Genomic DNA, 22,997 nt, shown 5'->3' on the forward strand with positions numbered 1-22,997 from the left:
TTGGGAGTGCTTGTTCATGAATCGCCAAAAGTTGGCTTGCAGGTACAATAGGTTAGTAAGAAGGCAAATGGAATGTTGGCCTTCATTGCAAGAGGGATTGAATTAAAGAGCAGGGGGGTCATACTGCAACTGTACAGGGTACTGGTGAGGCCACACCTGAAGTACTGTATGCAGTTCTGGTCTCCATACTTGAGGAAGAATATACTGGCTTTGGAGGCAGTGCAGAGGAGGTTCACCAGGTTGATTCCAGGGGTGAAGGGGTTAACCTATGAGGCGAGATTGAGTTGCCTGGGACTATATTCTCTGGAGTTCAGAAGAATGAGAGGGAATCTTATAGAAACATACAACATTTTGAAAGGGATAGATAAGATAGAAGTAGGAAAGTTATTTCCATTAGTAGGTGAGACTAGAATCATGGGACATTGCCTCAAGATTCAGGGGAGAAGATTTAGGACAGAGATGAGGAGAAACTGCTTCTCCCAGAGAGTGGTTAATCTGTGGATTTCTCTGCCAAGGGAAGCAGTTGAGGCTTCCTCACTAAATATATTTAAGAAACAGTTAGATAGGTTTTTACATAGTAAGGGAATTAAGGGTTACGGGGAAAAGGCAGGTAGATGGAGCTGAGTGTACGGACAGATCAGCCATGATCTTATTTAATGTCGGGGCAGGCTCAATGGGCCGGATAGCCTACTCCTGCTCCTATTTCTTATGTTCTAAGTCTGCACAGGAACCCCAACAAACATTCATGGAGTCATGAAACACCTCCCCTGACCCCTGCAAGTTTCAGCTATAATTTTCCACTGTTTCTGATAGCTCTGGATGGAAGGATTTTGTATCTTCCTTACATTTTCGTTAGAGGTTGACTTTCTTACAGAACATGCATGTGCAGCCCCTATTGCATTAGACTCTTTCTCTTTCTGCATTCAACTCCCTTCGCCATTACCCTCCACCTTAGTAATGTAATGTGCCCAACAAAATACTCTATTGCTTGGCTCTATGATTTTAAAGCTCCTGTGCTTTGCTGTAGCTTGAGATTTACCATGTATCCATCAGTCTTTCAAGCTGCTTTGCCTGCTGCTCTAGTAGCGTTAGAACTGTTCTTTTACTTGCAACTGATTTCTCACATACTACCCTTTCTTTTCCTGTTCAGATCTGTAACTCGACTTACCACGTGAGATTGTAATTGACGTGAACTCATCCTACCAGTGAACAATGACTTTTGATTTCTTGCCTTTCTATCCTGGTTGCTAATGTGGGGTGTGCATTCGCCAATAAGCAACCAAATCTGTTCTGAAAGCGTGCAGACAAATACACACGAGAAACAGTGAGTCCAGAACAAATCACATCTACTTGGTTCAAGAGCTTCTCAAATACTGCCTCTCTGAAACTTTCTATGGTCATTGTTGCAGCCCAGCGAATGGTGACAGAGTACAATGTTAAAATTAAAACAGTCAAAGCAACAAATATTTTTGATAACCGATATTTAAAACACTAACAGCAAATCTAGACCATCTGCTAAAGCATCTGCATCGGTCTGGTGTAGGTCTCGACCTGAATCATCGTCAAATCCCTCCCCCCCATAACTTATTCCTCAATCTAGAAGTTTGTCTTTTGCTCTAGAATCTAGATTCTGAAGTTTCTTGATTCCTCTAAATACACTACCGATACACGTGCCATTCCTGTTCTCACACTCTACTTTTACATTGCACATTTGAAATAGATGGCCGTGTCCTTTCGGTTATTAAGAAAAACGAATCTGGTGTTCAAGTACAAAACTGATATGCTTCATTCCAATGACTAGGACCATTCTCGTTTTGCGGCTGCATTCATCTAATTGCGTACAACATGATTCTGCAAATATTTTCGTGGCACTGCGCGCCATAGCTATAAACCCTTGATACAAACGTGCCATTGATGATCCCATGCCCTGTGCTTGGTGATTTTTGAAAGTGGACGTGAGGCGGTTTCTGTCGCCTCTTTCCCACGCGTTGAAGATTAGCATAGGTCGAGGCCAACAGCTGCATCGCAGACATTTCGAATCCGGACATCAATGTTTACAAAATTTTTATGTACTTGCAAGAGACCAAAGGCTCTAAATAAACAGAAGAATAAACAATGTTTTCTCTCCCAAGCGTGGAAATGAACGTTGTTGTTTTCATAAATTGAATTTCTCTAAAGTTTAGCAACAAATACTTAAAATATTTCTACCCTGTTATACAAAATTGTTGTGCCTTTTTGGCGGCATAGCATCCGTTGTGAAGAATATCCGAGTAAAATGTTTTCTCCTTCAATTTTTCTCCCTTCCTTACTGTTTCCATCCTTAGTATTAACCTGCTTTACTCGTAAAGCACGTTCTGTGTTCTTAGCATCTACAAATATCATTGAATCCTATCCCGGAACAGCGAATCTTCAAACAATGAAACTTTGTGAATACTTTCGTTTTAAGTCGCTTTTCTGCCTTAACGCACGTTTGCGATTAAACCAAATCCTGCTCGTAAAAGTGAGTGTTGTTCTCAAGTGTGACATCAGACAACAATCAGTTCAAAAGCACTGGATTTGGAACGAGATGAAAGAGACTAACATGCTTTTATTTAGGTACTTTTTGACAGCGTTTGGTAAACATCTGGTGACGTGCTATGTTTAGATATTTGCCCCCTGAGACTGTTTGCAACATTAAAGTACCAATACCAATACGCCAGGGTATCTGTATTCCTCTCTTTATGAAAATAATTAATTGTTATAATAAAACCAGAACCATTTTCCTGATGTTTATTTTTAAAAAGTAGTGACTACCTTCCGCTGAGAATCTCAAATAAAGGTTGTCCAATACTTTTGAACTTGTATTGAATTGAATGGAACAAGTTACCAGTTTCCCACACAGCAGTATGTTAGAAAATATTGATTAAATTTAGTCACCCAAGCAACGCTGATAACAGTAGAATGTTAAATCATGTAAACTCCTATTATCTGTACAGTACATGTGTTTATGGCTTATTTGAATTGGCGCAACAGTTATTAAGTTCGGGCCTCTCCAACAGGCGTTATATTAAATACAATAATGATCGGTATTTGCTAACAGAAAAACAGCAAAATATTGAAATAGAAGTGATGCAGTGATTCACCCGTATCCCTTTCCAGGCGTCAGTCAATTGTTGCTGAAAGTTTCCCACGTGTCGTCTTGAAGGTAGAAAGTGTGACGGGTCAATGATCCTATGCAACACACAATACATAGCTTTACTTGGAAACAGCTGTCCCTTCTTGTCCTTCTGCCACTTACCAAGCTTGCTTGACTCATTTTCCTCGTAAGAATGTAAACTGGTAAACATCTGGAAGACGAGTCGTTATATCGACACATCTGTTACTATGGCAAATATACTACACCTGACCCCAGAAAGAAATTCCCGCATTGTGATCATTCTTCAGACTTAGAGTATTGTATATTCGTAGTTCTACCATTATTTTTTATGTAATTCTTCATCCTTTATGATTGTTGGATGTTGTTATTTTTGAAAATTCCGTACACGTAACGGTATACGGCGAATAAAGCTGATCCTTGCTCCTGCGTATTGAAGTAGTTTGATCATGAAACAAGGACGCGGAAAAATGCATCTGAAGCCGAATGTAACGAAAATTAGAACTGCATCAAGCAAGCAATAGAATTAAAATTTAAATATGATTACTTGACTATTCTTACAATATGTTGGTGATTGATATATCTTCACATTGTACATCGAACACACTTATTGACAATCACAGGAAATCAAATATTTTCACACGTGTTTGCTAATAACGTTAAGGCAGATTTTACGATTGTTGTAAAATTGTTTATTTAAGGTAGCTGTCAAGGTGCCATTTCGCAGCGTAATATCACAGAGTGTCGGAAAACATAAAATCAGCTTTTCAGAGTCTCATAACTCGAGGCGTGACTAATTGCCCCTGGGTTTGCTCTGTTATACGGACTGTCCAGATGGTCCGCGAAGATTCCCACGCAAAGTAATGTCAAAGCCCATCATTAGTTTGGCATTTACAAGGCAGCGATTGGGCTATTGTCCTTCTGAAAGCCCTCGTTGGCCAGAGAGTGTGGGAAACCTCATGAAACAAGGACTCCCGCTTTTTTTCATGTAAATTCAGCGGTATAAATAGAGGAAGGAGCTGCTGCAACTTTCAGTATCGCACCAAGCACAAGCCTTGAGAGTCTTCCTCGGTTGTCAAGCATGACTCCCGCCAATGCTGCTGCTGTTATTACCGGGGAATACTCGGAAGAAAAGTTCATAGCTAAACAGAAAAGCAAAGTAAGTCTAAAGTCAAACACAGCAACACAGATTAACAATCTACTCTGTCCTTACAAATTTAAGTAATTGTCATCTAAAAATATCTCAAATTCGTATTATTTTTAGATTATGAAGATAACAATAGAGAAAAGGCGCCGAGATCGGATAAACAGTAGCATCAACCAACTGAAGACTTTACTGGGAAGGGAGTTTCAAACAGAAGAACCGAACATGAAACTGGAGAAAGCAGACATCCTGAAAATGACGGTGAATTACCTGAAGTATCACAACCAGCAGTTCAGAGGTAAGATGGCCGATAGGTTGTGCTTGACATTGTTTGATTACAGATTTTTCTGCTCGGTCTAACCGGCACGTTCGTTTCTTTTTTTTCGCAGTAAGCTGCCGGACCAGCGGCTCGGAGCGTGACTATAACGAAGGATACTCCCGGTGTTTACAGGAGGCTCTGCGTTTTTTCTCCACACAAGAAGGCAAAAGTGACATCCAGAAAAAGCTGGTGACGCGCTTCCAAAGAACACAGCCACAGTGTTCGGCCAAGGCTCGGCCTTACGGCGTATACCTTCCCTTGACGGCTTCTTGTCAGAGTGGCACGGAGCAGTCAGTCCAGACCAACACTGCGGCTCTCTGGAGACCCTGGTAGAACCTGAACCAGAAGCCAGATTCGTGTAAGACTATTCCTTGTTTACTGGGCGATGGTGAAACCGTTGTAGGAGAATCGTTCTCCAGTATCAGGCATATCGATCTCGTGATAAGATTGGAAGCGTTGTTAGCTTTTCTTCATATTGAAGAAAATGTATTTCCCTGATCAAGGGAACACGTCACTTTGTAAATATTGCTCTGTGTATATGGTACCGGTAATAAGTAGCTTGTTTAGAGGAAAACTTTCTCCGCTCTATTTCTGCAGATCCTGGGCCAGGATTATATTGTTCTTCACGGTGAAGAGATGCTGCAGATTCTGACGTGTATTTTATGAGGAGAGGCGCGCACAGAATTTGTTGTTAAATTACTTATGCGTGAAAATCTCTAGATATCTTAGTCCTTGTTTTCTTTCATTTGACACACAGTGCACCCCCCCCCCCGATTTTTTGACCACCAGTCAACAACCATTGGGTAGATTGTCCATGGGTAGGGATACTCTCTCTCAGTGGAGTTCACTCCAACCCTTCTTGAAGTGCTGGGTTAGAAAATCGCTCAACCTTCCACTTCTTCATTGTCATCCCGTCTTCACCCCGACACTTCCGTCGAACAACCACAGCACCAAGTCTCATTTCCGTTTGAAAAAGTGCAGGGTCGTTGCTTTTGCCTGTTCTGACAATCCCCCGACAATCCTGGCTTGGTCATCTTAAGCAAAATGTCCATCTCCACTGTTAATTTCCCGTTTTAGACTGCTACCCTGTCTTAACAGAAAATGCACCTATCTCCTTTGCTCGTTTCCCTATAGCTACCTCGGCTGTTTCCTGATTATCTGTCTCTGGTCTCTAGGACATCAGTATTGGCAAACCACCCATCAGTGACTTCTTCTGCACTGATAAGAGAGGCGTTCACATGTATCAATGATGCCCTTTGTAACGGTGCATTGCGAGCATTCACTGTTCGTGTATTACGTGACAATCTGTCACAGCTGGGTTCTGTCTGAAACATAACTTACAACAGATCAATGATGGGTTACTGCCAATACCCGATTGTCTCAGGTAGATACGTCTCAGACTCGGCAGCCTCAGAATCCCGTTCGATATTCAGCTCATATTTCACCACTACCTTATTTAATAAAAATCATTTCCCTACATCCCTGCGATTTGTTTTCCCTTTTCATTCTCGACCTCCCTACACTGCTTTGGTATTTGGTGTAAATGGCTCTAATGTTTGTGCTCATTTATGTAAAGAGAGATAAATTTACTTTGAACTTTAAGGTAAATCTTATTTTTCAAATGTTGTCTGCCTATATTGTTGGTACTCCGTTAACTTGTACATTGGCAAAATAAATACTCCACTTGAATGTATGCGGTGTCTGCAGATTTTTGTGCGATATAATTACAAAGACTTTGTACATCAAACATCTTTTTAAAGCATAACACTTCTAACCTATACCGTGGAAAAGGAATAAAGTGAGATCAGATAAGCATTAGCACTTCCACGACGGACAAATCGTTGAAACCGAATCAGAATCAGCTTTATTATCACCGGCATGTGTCCTGAAATTTTTTTTTAACTTAGCAGCAGCAGCAGTTCAGTGCAATATATGGAAATATAGAAAGACATAGATAAGTAAATCAATTACAGTATATATTAAACACATTAAATTAGTGCAAAAACAAAGGTAATATATGTAAAAAAAAGTGAGGAAATGTGCGTGGGTTCAATGCCCATTTAGGAATCGGATGGAAGAGGCGAAGAATCTGTTCCTGAGTCGCTGAGTGCGTGCCTTTAGGCTTCTGTACCTCCTTCCTGCCGGTAATAATGAGAAGAGGGTATGCCCTATGTGGCGAAGATCCTTAATCAAAGACGTCGCGTTTCTGAGGCACCGTTCCTGGGAGATGTCTTGGATACTACGAATGCTAGTACCCAAGATGGAGCTGACTAATTTAAAACTTTCTGTACCTTCTTTCTGTCCTATGCAGTAGCCCTCTCCCATACCAGACAGTGACGCAGCCTGTCAGAATGCTCTCCGCCGTACATCTACAGAAGTTTTCGAGTGGTTTAGGTGACAGACCAAATCTCTTCAAACTCCTAATGAATACCGCCGTCTTGCCTTCTTTATAGCTGCATCTATATGAAGAGATAGACTGACGGTACTTGAGCAAGGAGTATGCAAAAAGAGTTAATGTAAGATTCTATCACTAACTTCTGTCAAGTTTCAATTAACTGCGTGACAAAATGTAAAATAAATAGAACATAAAATATAGAACATCACGGCATAGTGCAGGCTTCTCAGCCCATAATGTTATGAGACCTTTTAACCCACTCCAAGATCAATATAACCGATTCCTCTCATATAACTTTCCATTTTTTTTCTTTCATCCGTGTGCCAATACCTTAAATGCCCCATCACCACACCTGGCAGTGCATTCAATGCATTTACTACACTCTGTGTAAATATGTCTGACACCCTGCCCTATACTTGCCTAAAATCACCTTAGTATGCCCTCTCATAATAACCATTACCACTCTGAGACAAAAGGTATTGGTGATCCACTCTATATCTATATCATGTTGTATGGTTATATCTCTTATCACCTTCTATATCTCTGTCAAGTCATCTCATACTTTTTTGCTCTAAAGTGAAAAGCCCTAGCTTGCTCAACCTTTCCTCATAAGACACACTCTCTAATCCAGAGAGTATCCTGGTAAATCTACCCTACTCGCAAAAGCTTCTGCGCCCATCTTATATAGAGGCAAACAGAACTGAGCACAATAATCTATGTGTGGTCTAACCAGGGTTTTATAGAACTGCAACATTACCTCCCAGCCCTTGAACTCAATCCCCTGACTAATGAAGGCCAATATACTATACACCTTCTTAACCATGCTATCAGCTTGCATAACAACTTTGACAGATCTAGGACATGAACCCCAAAATCCTCCTGTTCTTCCACATTACTAAGAATTGTGCTATCAACCTTGTACTCTTCCTTCAAATTCAACAGTCCAAAGTGAATCATTCCACACTTTTCTGGATTAGACTCCATCTGCCACTTCCCAGCCCAGTTCTTCATCCTGTCAATGTTCTGTTGTAATGTATGATGACCTTCTACCCTATCCACAACTCCATCAGCTTTGTGTCATCCACCCCATCCACATTCTCATCTAAGTCATTTATAAAAGTCATAAAGAGCAGGGGTCTCCAGAACAAATCCCTGTGGAACACAGCTAGTCTTGGACATCTAGGCAGAATAGGCTCCATTTACTACCACACTTTGCCTTTTGTGGGCAAGCCAATTCAGAATCCATGCAGTGAAGTTTCCCTGGATCCCATGCCTCCTGACTTTCTGAATGAGTCTACCTCATGGAACATGTCGAATGCCTTACTAATACCCATAGATGCAACATCCACTGCTTCATTGATTTGATTTATCACTTTCTTGAAACAATCAGGCTATTGAGACACAATCTACCCCTCAAAAAGCCATGCTGATGATCGCTACTTAGACTATGGGTTCTCCAAATGCTCATAAGTTCTGTCTCTAAGAATCCTCTCCAATAGTTTGCCCAGCACTGATCCATAATTCACAGGATTATCTTTTCTTGAACCTCTCTTGAACAAAGGAATAACATTTTCCATCCTCCAGTCTTCAGGTACCACTCCTATGCCCAGTGATGATGCAAGTATAATCACCAATGGAGCAGCAATCTCTTCACTCACTTCCTATAGTAACCTGGGGGATAGCTCCCCTTGACTGGAGACTGTCTGTCTGCAGATGGGAGCAGTCAAATACTACACTTAATGTTGCAATTACTCTACTTACCACAAATTCAGCCTGAATTACTCTGGAGTTTACAATATTCGAAGAAAGAAAATTTACATGTCCAGGTTGATTAACAAATACTCAGTGCTGAACTTAATTAAAAATGATGAAGATCTCATACACTCAGTGGCCACTTTATTAGGTATCTCCTGTACCTAATAACTTGGCCACTAACTGTATGTTAATGGTCTTCTGCTGATTTAGACCATCTACTTCAGGGTTAAAATTCAAGTTTAGTTGTCATTCAGCCTTACATGAATACCCATGAATACAGCCAAACAGAACACCATTACCCCAGGACAAAGGTGTGAAACACAGTACCTACAGTCATACAAAGCATGGGAAACATACAGGACCCATAAGATAGCAAGCACATATAAGATATCAGTAAAATACAGTCACACGAAAATAACATAGTCCAAGACCCTGAGTCCATGAATATTGCAGCAGTCTGCAGTTGAACACAATATGGCTTGTCTTTTGCTGAGTGAACACTGGGGGGCAGCACCAACCCACCATTTCACCCACCACCACCACATCCCCCCCAACCCCCGACAGCACTCCAGTGAAGTGTACAGACTCCAGCGTCTCTTATCTGGGTGGCTGTAAACAGGCAATACCACGACCTGAGGTCTAATCCTCGCTAAAGCTGAGGCCATGGAGCTCCCCCATCATCAGCCAATAAACCAGTGAATCAGACTGCAGCATCCTGTATTAACAATGTCCTATAGCATCTTGTGATCATAAGAAGAGTGATTAAGACAATCACTTATTGCCAGATTGCACATTGCCTTTGCACACTAACTCCTCCAACACCTCTGTGACATTGGCAGCAGCACGATCCACACCATCCAGCTTCCTCACGTTCTCTGATGATCAGCAACTCACCGATGGGCTAGACCAGCAGCCCTTTAAATTCTTAATGTCTAGCAGGGTCTTGTGATCATAAACAAATATGTTTAAAAAGACACTAACACCCTTGGTTGGCCCCTTAGAAACTGCTGCAACCAAGCATCCTGCCATGTTACCAGAAGGGATGATCTTCTGCACGCCACTGTTGTAATGCTGTTGCTATTTGAGTTACTGTCACCTTCCTGTCAGCTTGAACTAGTCTGGCTATTCTCCTCTGACCTCTCTCATTAACAAGGCATTTTTGCACACAGAAAAGCCACTCACCGAATGTATTTTCTTTCTCACATTATTCTCTGTAAACTCTAGAAAAGTTCAGGAGATCAGTAGTTTCTGAGATACTCAAACCACCCCGTGTGGCACCAACAGTCATTCCACTGTTAAAGTCATGTAAATCATATTCCTTCCCCATTCTGATGTTTGGTCTTAATGACCATGTATGCATGCTTTTATATATTGAGTTTTTGCCACATAATTGACTGATTAGATTTTTGCATTAATGAGCAGGTGTACAGGTGTACCTAATAATGTGGCCACTGAGTGCACTTATCAACTTACTGGTATTTGAAATCTCCAAGTGTGGAAATGCAGTTTTGAATATACCTTTATCTTGGACAGTTCCTCAAGATCAAGGGTGACCTGTTTCTGCACCAGGTTTGTGGGACTTCAGGTGAGTAATGTGGTCATTGTGAGAACAGAGGAGTTAGGAGGTACCTTAGGAGGTCAGAAGAGAGTGGCTAGACTGGTTCAATCTGACAGGAAGGTGACAGTAACTCAAATTTGCAAATTTGCAGATGACACAAAGCTGGGTGGCAGTGTGAAATATGAGGAGGGTGACTTGGACAGTTTAGGTGAGTGGGCAGATGCATGGCAGATGCAGTTTAATGTGGATAAATGTGAGGTTATCCACTTTGGTGGCAAGAACAGGAAGGCAGATTACTATCTGAATGGTGTCAAGTTAGGAAAAGGGGAAGCACAATGAGATCTGGGTGTCCTTGTTCATCAGTCACAGAAAGTAAGCATGCAGATACAGCAGGCAGTGAAGAAAGCTAATGGCATATTGGCCTCCATAACAAGGGGAGTTGAGTATAGGGGCAAAGAGGTCCTTCTGCAGTTGTACAGGGCCCTGGTGAGAGCACACCTGGAGTATTGTGTGCAGTTTTGGTCTCCAAATTTGAGGAAGGACATTTTTGCCATTGAGGGAGTGCAGAGCAGGTTCACAAGGTTAATTCCTGGGATGGCGGGACTGTCATATGTTGAAAGATTGGAGCGAATGGGTTTATATACACTGGACTTTAGAAGGATGAAGGGGGATCTGATTGAAACATATAAGATTATTAAGGGATTGGACACGCTAGAGGCAGGAAACATGCTCCCGATGTTGGGGGAATCCAGAATCAGAGGCCACAATTTGAGAATAAGGGGTAAGCCATTTAGAATGGAGTTGAGGAAAACCTTTTTCACCCAGAGAGTTGTGAATCTGTGGAATGCTCTGCCTCAGAAGGCAGTGGAGGCCAATTCTCTGGATGCTTTCAAGAAAGAGTTAGATCGAGCTCTTAAAGATAGTGGAGTCAAGGGATATGGTGAGAAGGCAGGAACGGGGTACTGATTATGGATGATCAGCCATGATGACAATGAATGGCGGTGCTGGCTCAAAGGGCGAATGGTCTACTCCTGCACCTATTGTCTATTGTCACAGAAGAACACTGTAAAATAAGAGCAGGAATTGACCACATGGCACTGCCTCCTTGATTTCAATATGACTATATCTTCCCCATGCCATATCTCTTCTTCTGTGACAGTTTCCCACAGCCCTTAATCCTCTGATCTTTCAGGAAGTTCCTACCTCCATTCTAAATACCTCAGCTGATCCAATTTCCACAACCCCACGATAGAGATTTCCAAAGATTCACCCATTCTCCATGTGAAGCTCCTCTGCACCTCTGTGGTAAATTATGGCCCCCTTTTGTGTAACCATGTCCACTTGTTCGAGTTTCTCTCACCAGTGGAAGCATCTTAATACGTGACCTGTCACCAACCTCCAGCTGTCTCACTTAAATAAGTTCAATAAGATTACCCCTCATTCTCCTAAACTAAAATAATCGAGTCATAGAACACTACAACACAGAAATGGGCCCTTCAGCCCATCTATTCCCTGCAAAATTATTAACCTGCCTCATCCCCCTCTCATCCATGTCCCTATCCAAATTTCTCTTAAATATTGAAATCAAACCTGCATCCACCACTTCTTCTGGCAGCTTGTTCCACACTTTCATGACCCTCTGAATGAAGAAGTTCTTCCTCATTTTCCCCTTAAGCATTTCACCTTTACCCTTAACCATGACCTTCTCATACATAAACTCAGTGGAAAAAGCATGCTTGTTTTTACCCTAACTACACCCCTCATAATTTTGCATACCTCCATCAAATCTCTCGTTGTGCTCCTACATTTCAGGGAATAAAGTCTGAACCTGTTCAATCTTTCACTTTCACTCAGGTCTTCAATCCCAGCAACACCCTTCTAAATTTTCTCTTTCAATCTTATTGACATCTTTCCTGTGACCAGAACTGGATGCAATACTCCAAATTAGACCTCACCAACATCTTATACAACTTCAACACGATATCCCAACTCCTGTACTCAATACTTTGATTCCTAAAGGTCAATCTACCTGTGACACTACTTCCAAGGATTTATAGATCTGTATTCCCAGATCCCTCTGTTCTACTGCACTCGTCTGAGCCCTACTGTTCACCATAAAATTCCTACCCTGGTTTGTCCTCCCAAGCTTAATACTTCACACTTGTCTGCATTAAATTCCTTCTACCATTTTTCAGCCCATTATTCCAGCTGGTTCATTTCCCACTGTAAGCTTTGATAGTCTTCCTTGCTGTCTACTACGTCCCAATCGTGGTGTCACCTGCAAGTTTGCTGTTAAAGTTTATTACATTCTCAGCCAGATCATTGACATAGATAACAAAAAACAAAGGATTCAGCAATAATCCCCTCAGCACTCCACTAGTCACAGGCTCCCCCAGTCAAAGAGGCAACTATCTAGTACTACCCTCTGGCTTCTCCCACAAAGCCAATGACTAATCTAATTTACTACCTCATCCTGAGTGCCAAGCAACTGAATGTTCCTGACCTTGTCTCAAGCCTTGCTAAAGCCCATGTACACATCATCCTCTGGCTTGCCTTCATCAACATTCATGATAACTTCCTTGAAAAGCTCTATCAGATGGTTATATACAATCTACCACGCACAAAGCCAGGTTGACTATCCCTAATTAGTCCATGTCAATCCAAATACATATATTCCATTCCTTAAAATATCTTCCAATTACTTTCCCACTAATGACGTCAGGCTCACAACCGTATAATTTCCTGGTTTATTCTTAGCACCTTTCTTAAACAATGGAACATCATTAGCTATCCTCCAATCCTCCAGCACCTCACCCATGCTAAAGGTGTTTTAAATATTTCTGCTAGGACCACTGCAATTTATACACTAGCCCCCACACTGTCAGAGGGAACACCTTGTCTGGTCCTAGGTAGTTATCCACACTAATTAGCCTCACGGCATATTACAACTCCTCCTCTGTTATCTGTCTACTACTGCTTTGCGTCACTTCCATAGACTCTGTGTCCATCCTCCAAGTAAATACTGATTCAAAATATCAATTTAAGATTGCCCCCATCTCTTTCAGATCCATGATTAGATGACTAATCTGATCCTCAGGAGGACCAACATTGTCCTTTGCTATCCTTTTGCTCTTAATATATCTGTAGAAACTTTTGGAATTCTCGTTCATCATGTCTGCTGGAGCAACCTCGAGTCTTCTTTTAGCCTTCCTGAACTTCTTAAGTGCTCTTTTGCATTTCTTATACTCCTCAAGTACCTCATATGTTTCTTCCTGCCTCTACTTGCTATGCAACTCCTTCTTCTTCTTAACCAGGGCCTCAATATCTCTTGAAAACCAAGGTTCGCTAAACTTGTTATCTTTGCTTTTTATTCTGACAGGAACATATAAATTCTGGACTCTCAAAATTTCATTTTTGAAGGCCTCCCACTTATCAAGTAAAAGTTTGCCAGAAAGCAGCCTGCCCCAATCCACATTTGCCAGATCATTTCTAATACCATCAAAATCAGCCTCTCTCCAATTTAGAATCTCAGATGGGGGCACATCTGCTCTCACCACATCCTCCCGCTACCCCACTAGGAATAGGGTTCCCCTTGTCCTCACCAGCCACCCCACCAGCCTCCGGGTCCAACATATAATTCTCCGTAACTTCTGCCACCTCCAATGGGATCCCACCATTAAGCACATCTTTCCCTCCCCCACCCCCTGCTTTCTGCAGGGATCGCTCCCTACGCGACTCCCTTGTCCATTCATCCCCCCCATCCCTTCCCACTGATCTCCCTCCCGGCACTTATCCTTGTAAGCAGAACAAGTGCTACATATGCCCTTACACTTCCTCCCTCACCACAATTCAGGGCCCCAGACAGTCCTTCCAGGTGAGGCGACACTTCACCTGTGAGTCGGCTGCGGTGATATACTGTGACCCGTGCTCCCGGTGCAGCCTTCTATATATTGGCGAAACCCGACACTGGCTGGGAGACCGTTTCGCTGAACACCTACGCTCTGTCTGCTAGAGAAAGCAGGATCTCCCAGTGGCCACACATTCTAATTCCACGTTCCATTCCCATTCTGATATGTCTATCCACGGCCTCCTTTACTGTCAAGATGAAGCCACACTCAGGTTGGAGGAACAACTCCTTATATTCCATCTGGGTAGCCTCCAACCCGATGGCATGAACATTGACTTCTCTAACTTTTGTTAATGCCCCACCTAGCCTTCGTACCCCATCCGTTATTTATTTATTTATTTATTAATTATTATTAATTTTTTCTCTCTCTCTCCTTTTTCTCCCTCTCCTTTTTCTCCCTCTGTCCCTCTCACTATACTCCTTGCCCATCCTCTGGGCTTCCCTCCTCCCCCTTTCTTTCTCCCTAGGCCTTCCGTCCCATGATCCTCTCCCTTATCCAGCCTCATATCCCTTTTGCCAAAAAACTTTCCAGCTCTTAGCTCCATTCCTCCCCCTCTTGTCTTCTCCTATCATTTCAGATCTCCCCCTCCCCCTCCCACTTTCAAATCTCTTACTATCTCCTCTTTCAGTTAGTCCTGACGAAGGGTCTAGGCCCGAAATATCGACTGTACCTCTTCCTATAGATGCTGCCTGGCCTGCTGCATTCACCAGCATTTTTTGTGTGTGTTGCTTGACAGGTATGATGTTGTGGGCATCACTGAGTCGTGGCTGAAAGAAGATCATTGTTGGAAGCTTAACATCCAAGGATACACTTTGCAGACAGGTAGACAGAGGGGGTGGTGTAGCTCTGTTGGTAAAAAATAAAATCAAATCGTTAGAAAGAGGTGACATAGGCTTGGAGAATGCAGAATCCTTGTGGGTAGAATTAAGAAACTGCAAGGGTAAAAAGACCCTGGTGGGAGTTATATACAGGCATCCAAACAGTAGCCAGGATGTGGGCTACAAATTACAATGGGAGATAGAATATGTTTGTCAAAAGGGCAATGTTACCATAGTCATGGGGGATTTCAATATGCAGTTAGATTGGGGAAATCAGGTTGCTACTAGATCCCAAGAGAGAGAACTTGTAGAATGTCTACAAGATAGCTTTTTAGAACAGCTCATGGTAGAGCTCACTAAGGGATCAGCTATTCCTGATTGGATGTTGTGTAATGAACCAGACTTGATTGGGGAGCTTAAGGTATAGGTACCCTTTGGAGAAAATGATTATAATATGATAGAATTTACCCTGCAATTTAACTTTAGCTTCTCCCTCTCAAATTTATCAGTATTACAGTGAAGTAAAGGGAATTACAGAAGATGAGAGAGGAGCTGACCAAAGTTGACTGGAAAGGGACACAAGCAGGGATGATGGCAGAGCAGCAATGGGTGGAGTTTCTGAGAGCAATTTGGAGGGTGCAGAATAGATACATCCCAAAGAAGAAGTATTCTAAAGCTAGGATGGTGCAACTGCAGCTGACAAAGGAAGTCAAAGCCAACACGGCGGGAGGAGAGAGAGCAGCGCGCCGCACGTGCGCAGCCTTCCGGTGAAAAATGATATCATATCCGTTAAATAGGGGCCGTAGACACTTCTGATTTGATGGAGAGGGACGTGAAAGCACAGAGGAACATCTGGAGAAATTTCTGAAATGCTCGTTCGCTGCTGTCATTACTGAGTGGTGGGGAATCTTCCGGAGGGTAGGCCTCAAAAGCTCTGGCTTTGCCTGCTGCTGATGACCGAGATTGAGATTGAATCGTTTGGACAGAGATGACGCTCAGTACTCGGTGTTGGAGAGCTGATTCGGAGGCTCGAAGTTTTCGGATGAATCAGAGATGGATTGTGGTCGGGCATGGCAGGAAGAGTTTTTCTTCCTTCTCACGTCTGCGTGAGATGTGGGACATTTGAGAGACTTTGAACTTTTATTGTGCTCATGGACTTCTTCATCAAGTTATGGTATTGTTGCACTGTTGTAACTATATGTTATAATTATGTGGTTTTGTCAGTTTTTCAGTCTTGGTCTGTCCTGTGTTTTGTGATATCACACCGGAAGAAATATTATATCATTTCTTAATGCATGCATTACTAAATGACAATAAAAGAGGACTGCTTGTCTTCGTAATCTAAAAGCAAAAGAGAGAGCATATAATAGCACAAAATTTTGGCAAGTTAGAGAATTGGTAAACTTTTAGAGACCCGTAGAAGGCATCTACAAAAGCTATAGAAACATAGAAACATAGAAAATAGGTGCAGGAGTAGGCCATTCGGCCCCTCGAGCCTGCACCACCATTTATTATGATCATGGCTGATCATCCAACTCAGAACCCTGTACCAGCCTTCCCTCCATACCCCCTGATCCCCGTAGCCACAAGGGCCATATCTAACTCCCTCTTAAATATAGCCAATGAACTGGCCTCAACTGTTTCCTGTGGCAGAGAATTCCGTAGATTCACCACTCTCTGTGTGAAGAAGTTTTTCCTAATCTCGGTCCTAAAAGGCTTCCCCTTTATCCTCAAACTGTGACCCCTCGTTCTGGACTTCCCCAACATTGGGAACAATCTTCCTGCATCTAGCCTGTCCAATCCCTTTAGGATTTTATACGTTTCAATCAGATCCCCCCTCAATCTTCTAAATTCCAACGAGTACAAGCCCAGTTCATCCAGTCTTTCTTCATATGAAAGTCCTGCCATCCCAGGAATCAATCTGGTGAACCTTCTTTGTACTCCCTCTATGGCAAGGATGTCTTTCCTCAGATTAGGGGACCAAAACTGCACACAATACTCCAGGTGTGGTCTCACCAAGGCCTTGTACAACTGCAGTAGTACCTCCCTGCTCCTGTACTCCAATCCTCTTGCTATAAATGTGCCTTTTTCACCGCCTGCTGTACCTGCATGCCCACTTTCAATGACTGGTGTAAGGGAGGAGAGGATGAAATATGAAGATAAGTTTGCCAACAATATCAAAGAGAATACCAGAAGTTTATGTTCAGGAGTTCATGTCTATGAACTGCGTATTCCGGTTCATGGTGCGGTCCATCAATCCTTATTCCAGGTTTTCCGGTTTTCCCCGGTTCCGTTGAGACACCTGATTCTCGTTTCGGACTGGATATACAGTAAATACCTCTGCAAACCAGGAATTGGTTGCTGGACTGTTTTCTCCCTCACCCTCTCCCCTCCCATTTGAATCCCCATCTGAAACCTTGTCTGCAACTTCGTCAGTGTATCAACCGCCAGAGTGAGACCGGAGCCTTGCCATGCCAAGATAAGGAACTATCTATTGTTGAGTTTGGGACTATCTCTTTGCTTCCCCATGTTTAGTGTCCGTATCAAAAAGAGTCCCTGCCCTAGGTCCTGTTCCCAAGGAGGGGTCCTGACTCTGTGTGGAGCCCCACGTCCTGTTCCCAAGGAGGGGTCCCAGCTCTGTGTTCCATGTGCCTGTACTCAAGTCCAAGGCTCTGTGTTCCTGTGCTCCAAGACCAAATCCGGGTGCCGTGTTCCAGCCCTGTTCAAGTCTGAGCTTCATGTCCTCATTCATTTCTGGTTGCTCACCCAGCCCAGGGGTTCTTCGCCCAACCCGGTGCTGGAGATTCCTCGTCCTGTGCTGGGGTACCTCTTCCTGTCCTTGCCAAGATCCTAGTCCCAAGTGCTAGCCTAGACCCGGGTTCCGGTTCCAAGTCCCAGCCAAGACCCAGGTTTCGAGTCTCAGCCAAGACCCAGGTTCCGAGTCCCAGCCAAGACTCAGCTTCTGAGTCCCAGCCAAGACCCAGCTTCTGAGTCCCAGCCAAGACCCAGCTTCTGAGTCCCAGCCAAAACCCAGGTTCCGAGTCTGAGCCAAGACCCAGCTTCTGAGTCCCAGCCAAGACCCAGGTTCCGAGTTCCAGCCAAGACCCAGCTTCCGAGTCTCATGTTTCCAGTCCAAGTCCTTGCTCAGGGCCTGAATCCTAGTCTAGTCCAGGGCCAGTGTCCCTGTCCAGTGTCATTTCTTTCTGACTCACCTTGCTATCTCAATAACCCTAGTCCTGTTTCTAGTACTTCAGTGTCTGTGTCTTGCATTTGGGTCCGCCATCAACACTCACCGTGTAACACAAGATATGTAATGAGTAAAAGAGAGGGAAGAGTACATAATAAACTATTGGAAAATGACGCTGAGAGGTAGTAATGGGAGACAAAGAATGGTGAATGAACTGGATAAGTATTTTGCCTCAGTCTTCACTGTGGAAGACTCTAGCAGTATACCAGAAGTTAGAGTGTCAGAGGGTAGAACTAAGTGCAGCTGCTATTACTATGGAGAAGGTGCTTGGGAAGGTGAAAGGTCTCAGGGTCAGATTTATTATCACCAGCATGTGTCATGAAATTTGTTAACTTAGCAGCAGCAGTTCAATGCAATACATAATATAGAAGAAGAAAAAAAAATAATAAATAAGTAAATCAATTTACAGTATATGTATATTGAATAGATTAAAATTGTGCTAACAAACAGAAATAATGCATATTAAAAAAGTGAGGTAGTGTTCACAGTTTCAATGTCCATTTAGGAAATGGATGGCAGAGGGGAAGAAGCTGTTCCTGAATCACTGAGTGTGTGGCTTCAGGCTTCTGTATCTCCTACCTGATGGTAACAGTGAGAAAAGGGCATGCCCTGGGTGCTGGAGGTCCTTAATAATGTACGCTGCCTTTCTGAGACACTGCTCCTTGAAGATGTCCTGGGTACTTTGTAGGCTAGTGTCCAACATGGAACTGACTAAATTTACAGCCTCCTGCAGTTTCTTTCAGTCCTGTGCAGTAGCACGAACCCCCCATCCCAGACAGTGATGCAGCCCATCAGAATGCTCTCCACAGTACATCTATAGAAATTTTTGTGTGTATTTGTTGACATGCCAAATCTCTTCAAACTGCTAATGAAGTTAATGAAGCTAATGAACCTGAACCAGATGGATTACACCCTATGTTTCTGAGGTAGCTGAAGAGATTGTGGAGGCATTGTTAATGATCTTTCAAAAATCACTTGATTCTAGAATGGTTCCAGAGGACTCAAAAATTGCAAATGTTACTCCACTCTTCAAGAAAGGAGGAAGGCAGAAGAAAGGAAATTATAGGCCAGTGAGCCTGTTCTCAGTGATTGGGAAGATGTTGGAGTCAATTGTTAAGGATGTGCTTTCAGGGTACTTCAATGCACATGGTAAAATAAGCCAAAATTAACATAGTTTCCTCAAGGGAACATCTTGCCTGACAAATCTGTTAGAAATTTTTGATGAACTAATAAACAGGATAGACAAAGGAGAATCAGTGCATGTTGTGTACTTGGATTGTAAGAAGGCACTTGACAATGTGTCACAGATGAGGCTGCTTAACAACATAAGAGCCCATTGTATTACAGGAAGGTACAGTAGCATGGATAGAACATTCTATGATTGGCAGGAGGCAAATAATGGGAATAAAGGGAGCCTTTCTGATTGGCTGCCTGTGACAAATGGTGTTCCACAGAAATTGCTGTGGGGAATGCTTCTTTTTGCATTGTATGTCAATGATTTGAATGATTTGGAATTTGATGTTGGCTTTGAGGTGATGCTTGTGGATGATATGTGGAAAGGTGGAGGTGATGTTGAGGAAGCAGAGAAGCTGCAGAAAAACCTGGACAGATTAGGACAATGGGCAAAGAAGTAGCAAATGGAGTATAGTTTCAGGAAGAGTATTGTAATGCACTTTGGTAGAAGGAATAAAAGCATAGACTATTTTCTAAACAGGGAGAAAAATCAAATATCCAAGGTGCAAATGGACTTGGGAGCCCTTGTGCATGATTTGCAGGTTGAATCAGTGATGAGGAAGGAATATGCAATGTTAGCATTTGCTTCAAGAGGACAGGAATATAAAAGCAAAGATGTAATGCTGAGACTTCATAAGGCATTGGTGAGGGCTCAAGTGGGGTGTTGTGAGCAGTTTTCAGCCCCTTATTTAAGAAAGGATGTGCTGACATTGGGAGTGTTCAGAGGAGTTTCACAAGAATGAAAGGCTTATCATATGAGGAGTGATTGATGGCTTTTACTCACTGGAATTTAGAAGAATGAAGGGGATCTCATTGAAATCTATCAAATGTTGGAAAGCTGAGATAAAGTGGATGTGGAGAAGATGTTTCCTCTGGTGGGGGGGGGCGGGTTGGGTTCTAGGACCAGAGGACATAGCCTCAGAATGGAGGGATGTCGCTTTAGAAGGGAGACAAGGAGAAATTTATTTAGCCAGAGAGAGGTGAATCTGTGGAATTTGGTGCCACAGATGGCTGTGGAGGCCAGGTTATTGGGTGTATTTATGGTGGAGGTTGATGGGTTTGTTAGACTGGGTGTGAAAGGTTACAGAGAGAGAAGGCAGGAGACTAGGGTTGAGAGGGAAATGGATCAGCCACAACGAAATGGTGGAGAAGACTTAATGGGCCAAATGGCCTAATTCTGCTTCTATGCCTTGTGGTCTTATGCTAAGTTCTACTCACTTTACACTTATGACTGTGAGGCCAAGTGCTGGTCCAATACCATAGTTGTTTGCTGATGACACCGCTGTCACTAGCCGAATCAAAGATAGAGATGAATCAACGTATAGGACGGAGATTGAAAATCTGGCTGAGTGGTGCCACAACAACCACCTCTCATTCAACACTAACAAGACCAAGGAGGAGATTATTGACTTTAGGAGGAGGAGGAAACTAGAGGTCAATGAGCCAGTCCACATCAGGGGAATCAGATATGGAGAGGGTCAATAGCTTTAAATTCCTTAGTGTTATCATTTCAGAGGATCTGTCTTGGGTCCAGCATGTATGAGCCATTATGAAGAAAACATGGCAGCAGCTCTGCTTCCTTAGAAGTTTGTGAAGATTCAGCATGACATCTAAAACCCTGACAAACTTCTATAGATATGTGAGAGTATATAGACTGGTTGCATCATGGCCTGGTATGGAAATACCAATGCCCTTGAATGGAAAATCCTACAAAATTTAATTAATACAGCCCAGTCCATCACAGGTGAAGCCCTCCCCATCACTGAACACACCTACATGTAGAGCTGTCGCAGGAAAACAGCATCCATTGTCAAGGACCCTCACCATCCAGGCTATGCTCTCCCACTAATACCATCGGGCAGAAGGCACAAAAGCTTTAGATCTCACATGACCAGGTTCAGGAACAGTTATTACCCTACAGCCAGTATAGCATCTATGGGAATGAATAAACAGTTGGCATTTCAAGCTGAGGCCCTTCTTCAAGATCGGAAAGGAAGGGGGAAAAGACATCAAAATAAAAAAGGTGGGGGAAAAGATGATAGCTTGAAGGGCTGGAGAGGAAGGAATTTGATAGGGGAGGAGAGTGGACCATGGGAGATAAAGAAGAAGGAAGGGCACCAGATGTAAGTGATAGGCAGTTGGGAAGAGGTAAGAGGCCAGACAGAGGAATAGAAGCAGAGGGAAGGGGGAGGGGAAAATTTACTGGAAGGAGAAATCAGTGTTAATGCCATCAGATTAGTCCGTTTCTGAGCTTGCAGTACATTCAATCTTTTTTTGTACATAACTGTGCTAATTACCTACACTATGAAGGGGAAACTTATCAATCCGATATCCTAGTAAACTTTGCAATTGCATACTTCTGTTTGTGTATTTTGTTTTTCTATTCCTTCCCCGAAATAACACGAAAACAGACAATATTTTCTGACCCTTGATTTATTAAAACTGCAAAGGTCTACGAGATCCACATCACGTGACATCCCTGCTGCACAGGAAAGCTGTCTTAAAATGGTTTGCCATTATTCCAATTAAGATACACATACATTGAGAATATACAGATAATTTTTCATGAAACTGAAAGAAACATTACAGAACAAGAATCACTTGTAATGACGCTGCACACACAAGGGCTAGACATGCATTACATAAGATGCCCATACTCTTCAATATGAAGAAGCTCTAAATATTAGGTGATTGATTTTAATCCTCTCAACATCCCTTCCACAAACTGCCCATACTCTTCAATGTGAAGAAACTCCATTATCACTATTAGGACAACCCTACAACAACCAGGTTTTAGCTCTTTTAGAACTATAGCCTTTAAGAAATATTTGGAAAACAAATGGGGACAAGAAATGAAATAATTATTTTGCAAAACTGATCACAAGGAAATTTCTTTGGAAAAGAAAAACAACTGTTCTACTGGATGTTTCTCTGGGTATGCTACAATATACATTAAAGCATAGACTCGATTGACCAAATAATTTCGTCTGTGTGGTAAAATTTCCTGATACTATCCTGTACAGATCCTTATTTTACACTATTTTCTACCAAAATACAATCTGCTCTTATTAAAGCAAAATTTTCACCGCTGACACTTTAGCTGACAGGGATGGCAATGAAGAATTTCTCCTACATTTTTGCATTTTCTCAACTACTACACATATTCACTGGGAATATACAGATATTAAGTGTCTACAAATGTTATAGAACATAGACCTATATGATTTCACCATACAGGCAAGAATGGGAAATATCCCTTTACAGATTATCCAAATCCTTCAATGTGAAGGGTTTACTGCCACTCTTTCCGTGCTGGAATACAGTATCACACCAGAGTACGCCTCCGGTTACATGTCTGTAGTTTTTCTCGACTCATTGAACTGTTCGGTGGTTTCAGTTTGCCAGGTGTTGGGAGGATGCGGTACCGCCGAATTGTTACCATATGGTTGAAATTTCAGAGGCTGCTGTGCACAGTGACCACTTGGAC

General features: G+C 42.6%; 1 protein-coding gene across 1 annotated transcript; it reads left to right on the forward strand.

Annotated features, from left to right (window-relative positions):
* Nucleotides 1-4,183: 4,183 nt before the first annotated feature.
* Nucleotides 4,184-6,171, forward strand: LOC140208690 (transcription factor HES-5-like). Its single transcript, XM_072277552.1, has 3 exons — nucleotides 4,184-4,292; nucleotides 4,398-4,575; nucleotides 4,667-6,171. Exons 1-3 carry the CDS (start codon nucleotides 4,215-4,217, stop codon nucleotides 4,927-4,929), a joined length of 519 nt encoding a protein of 172 aa, XP_072133653.1. The 5' UTR covers nucleotides 4,184-4,214; the 3' UTR covers nucleotides 4,930-6,171.
* The last annotated feature ends 16,826 nt before the right edge of the window (nucleotides 6,172-22,997 follow it).

The sequence above is a fragment of the Mobula birostris genome, chromosome 2 (assembly GCF_030028105.1).
Source record: "Mobula birostris isolate sMobBir1 chromosome 2, sMobBir1.hap1, whole genome shotgun sequence".
Classification (NCBI taxonomy): domain Eukaryota; kingdom Metazoa; phylum Chordata; class Chondrichthyes; order Myliobatiformes; family Myliobatidae; genus Mobula; species Mobula birostris.

Coding starts and splice junctions, on each gene's coding strand:
- LOC140208690 (XM_072277552.1), top strand. CDS start 4,215: ATGACTCCCGCCAATGCTGCTGCTGTTATTACCGGGGAATACTCGGAA. Junction 4,293..4,397: donor TAGCTAAACAGAAAAGCAAA/GTAAGTCTAAAG, acceptor TATTATTTTTAG/ATTATGAAGATAACAATAGA. Junction 4,576..4,666: donor TCACAACCAGCAGTTCAGAG/GTAAGATGGCCG, acceptor TTTTTTTCGCAG/TAAGCTGCCGGACCAGCGGC.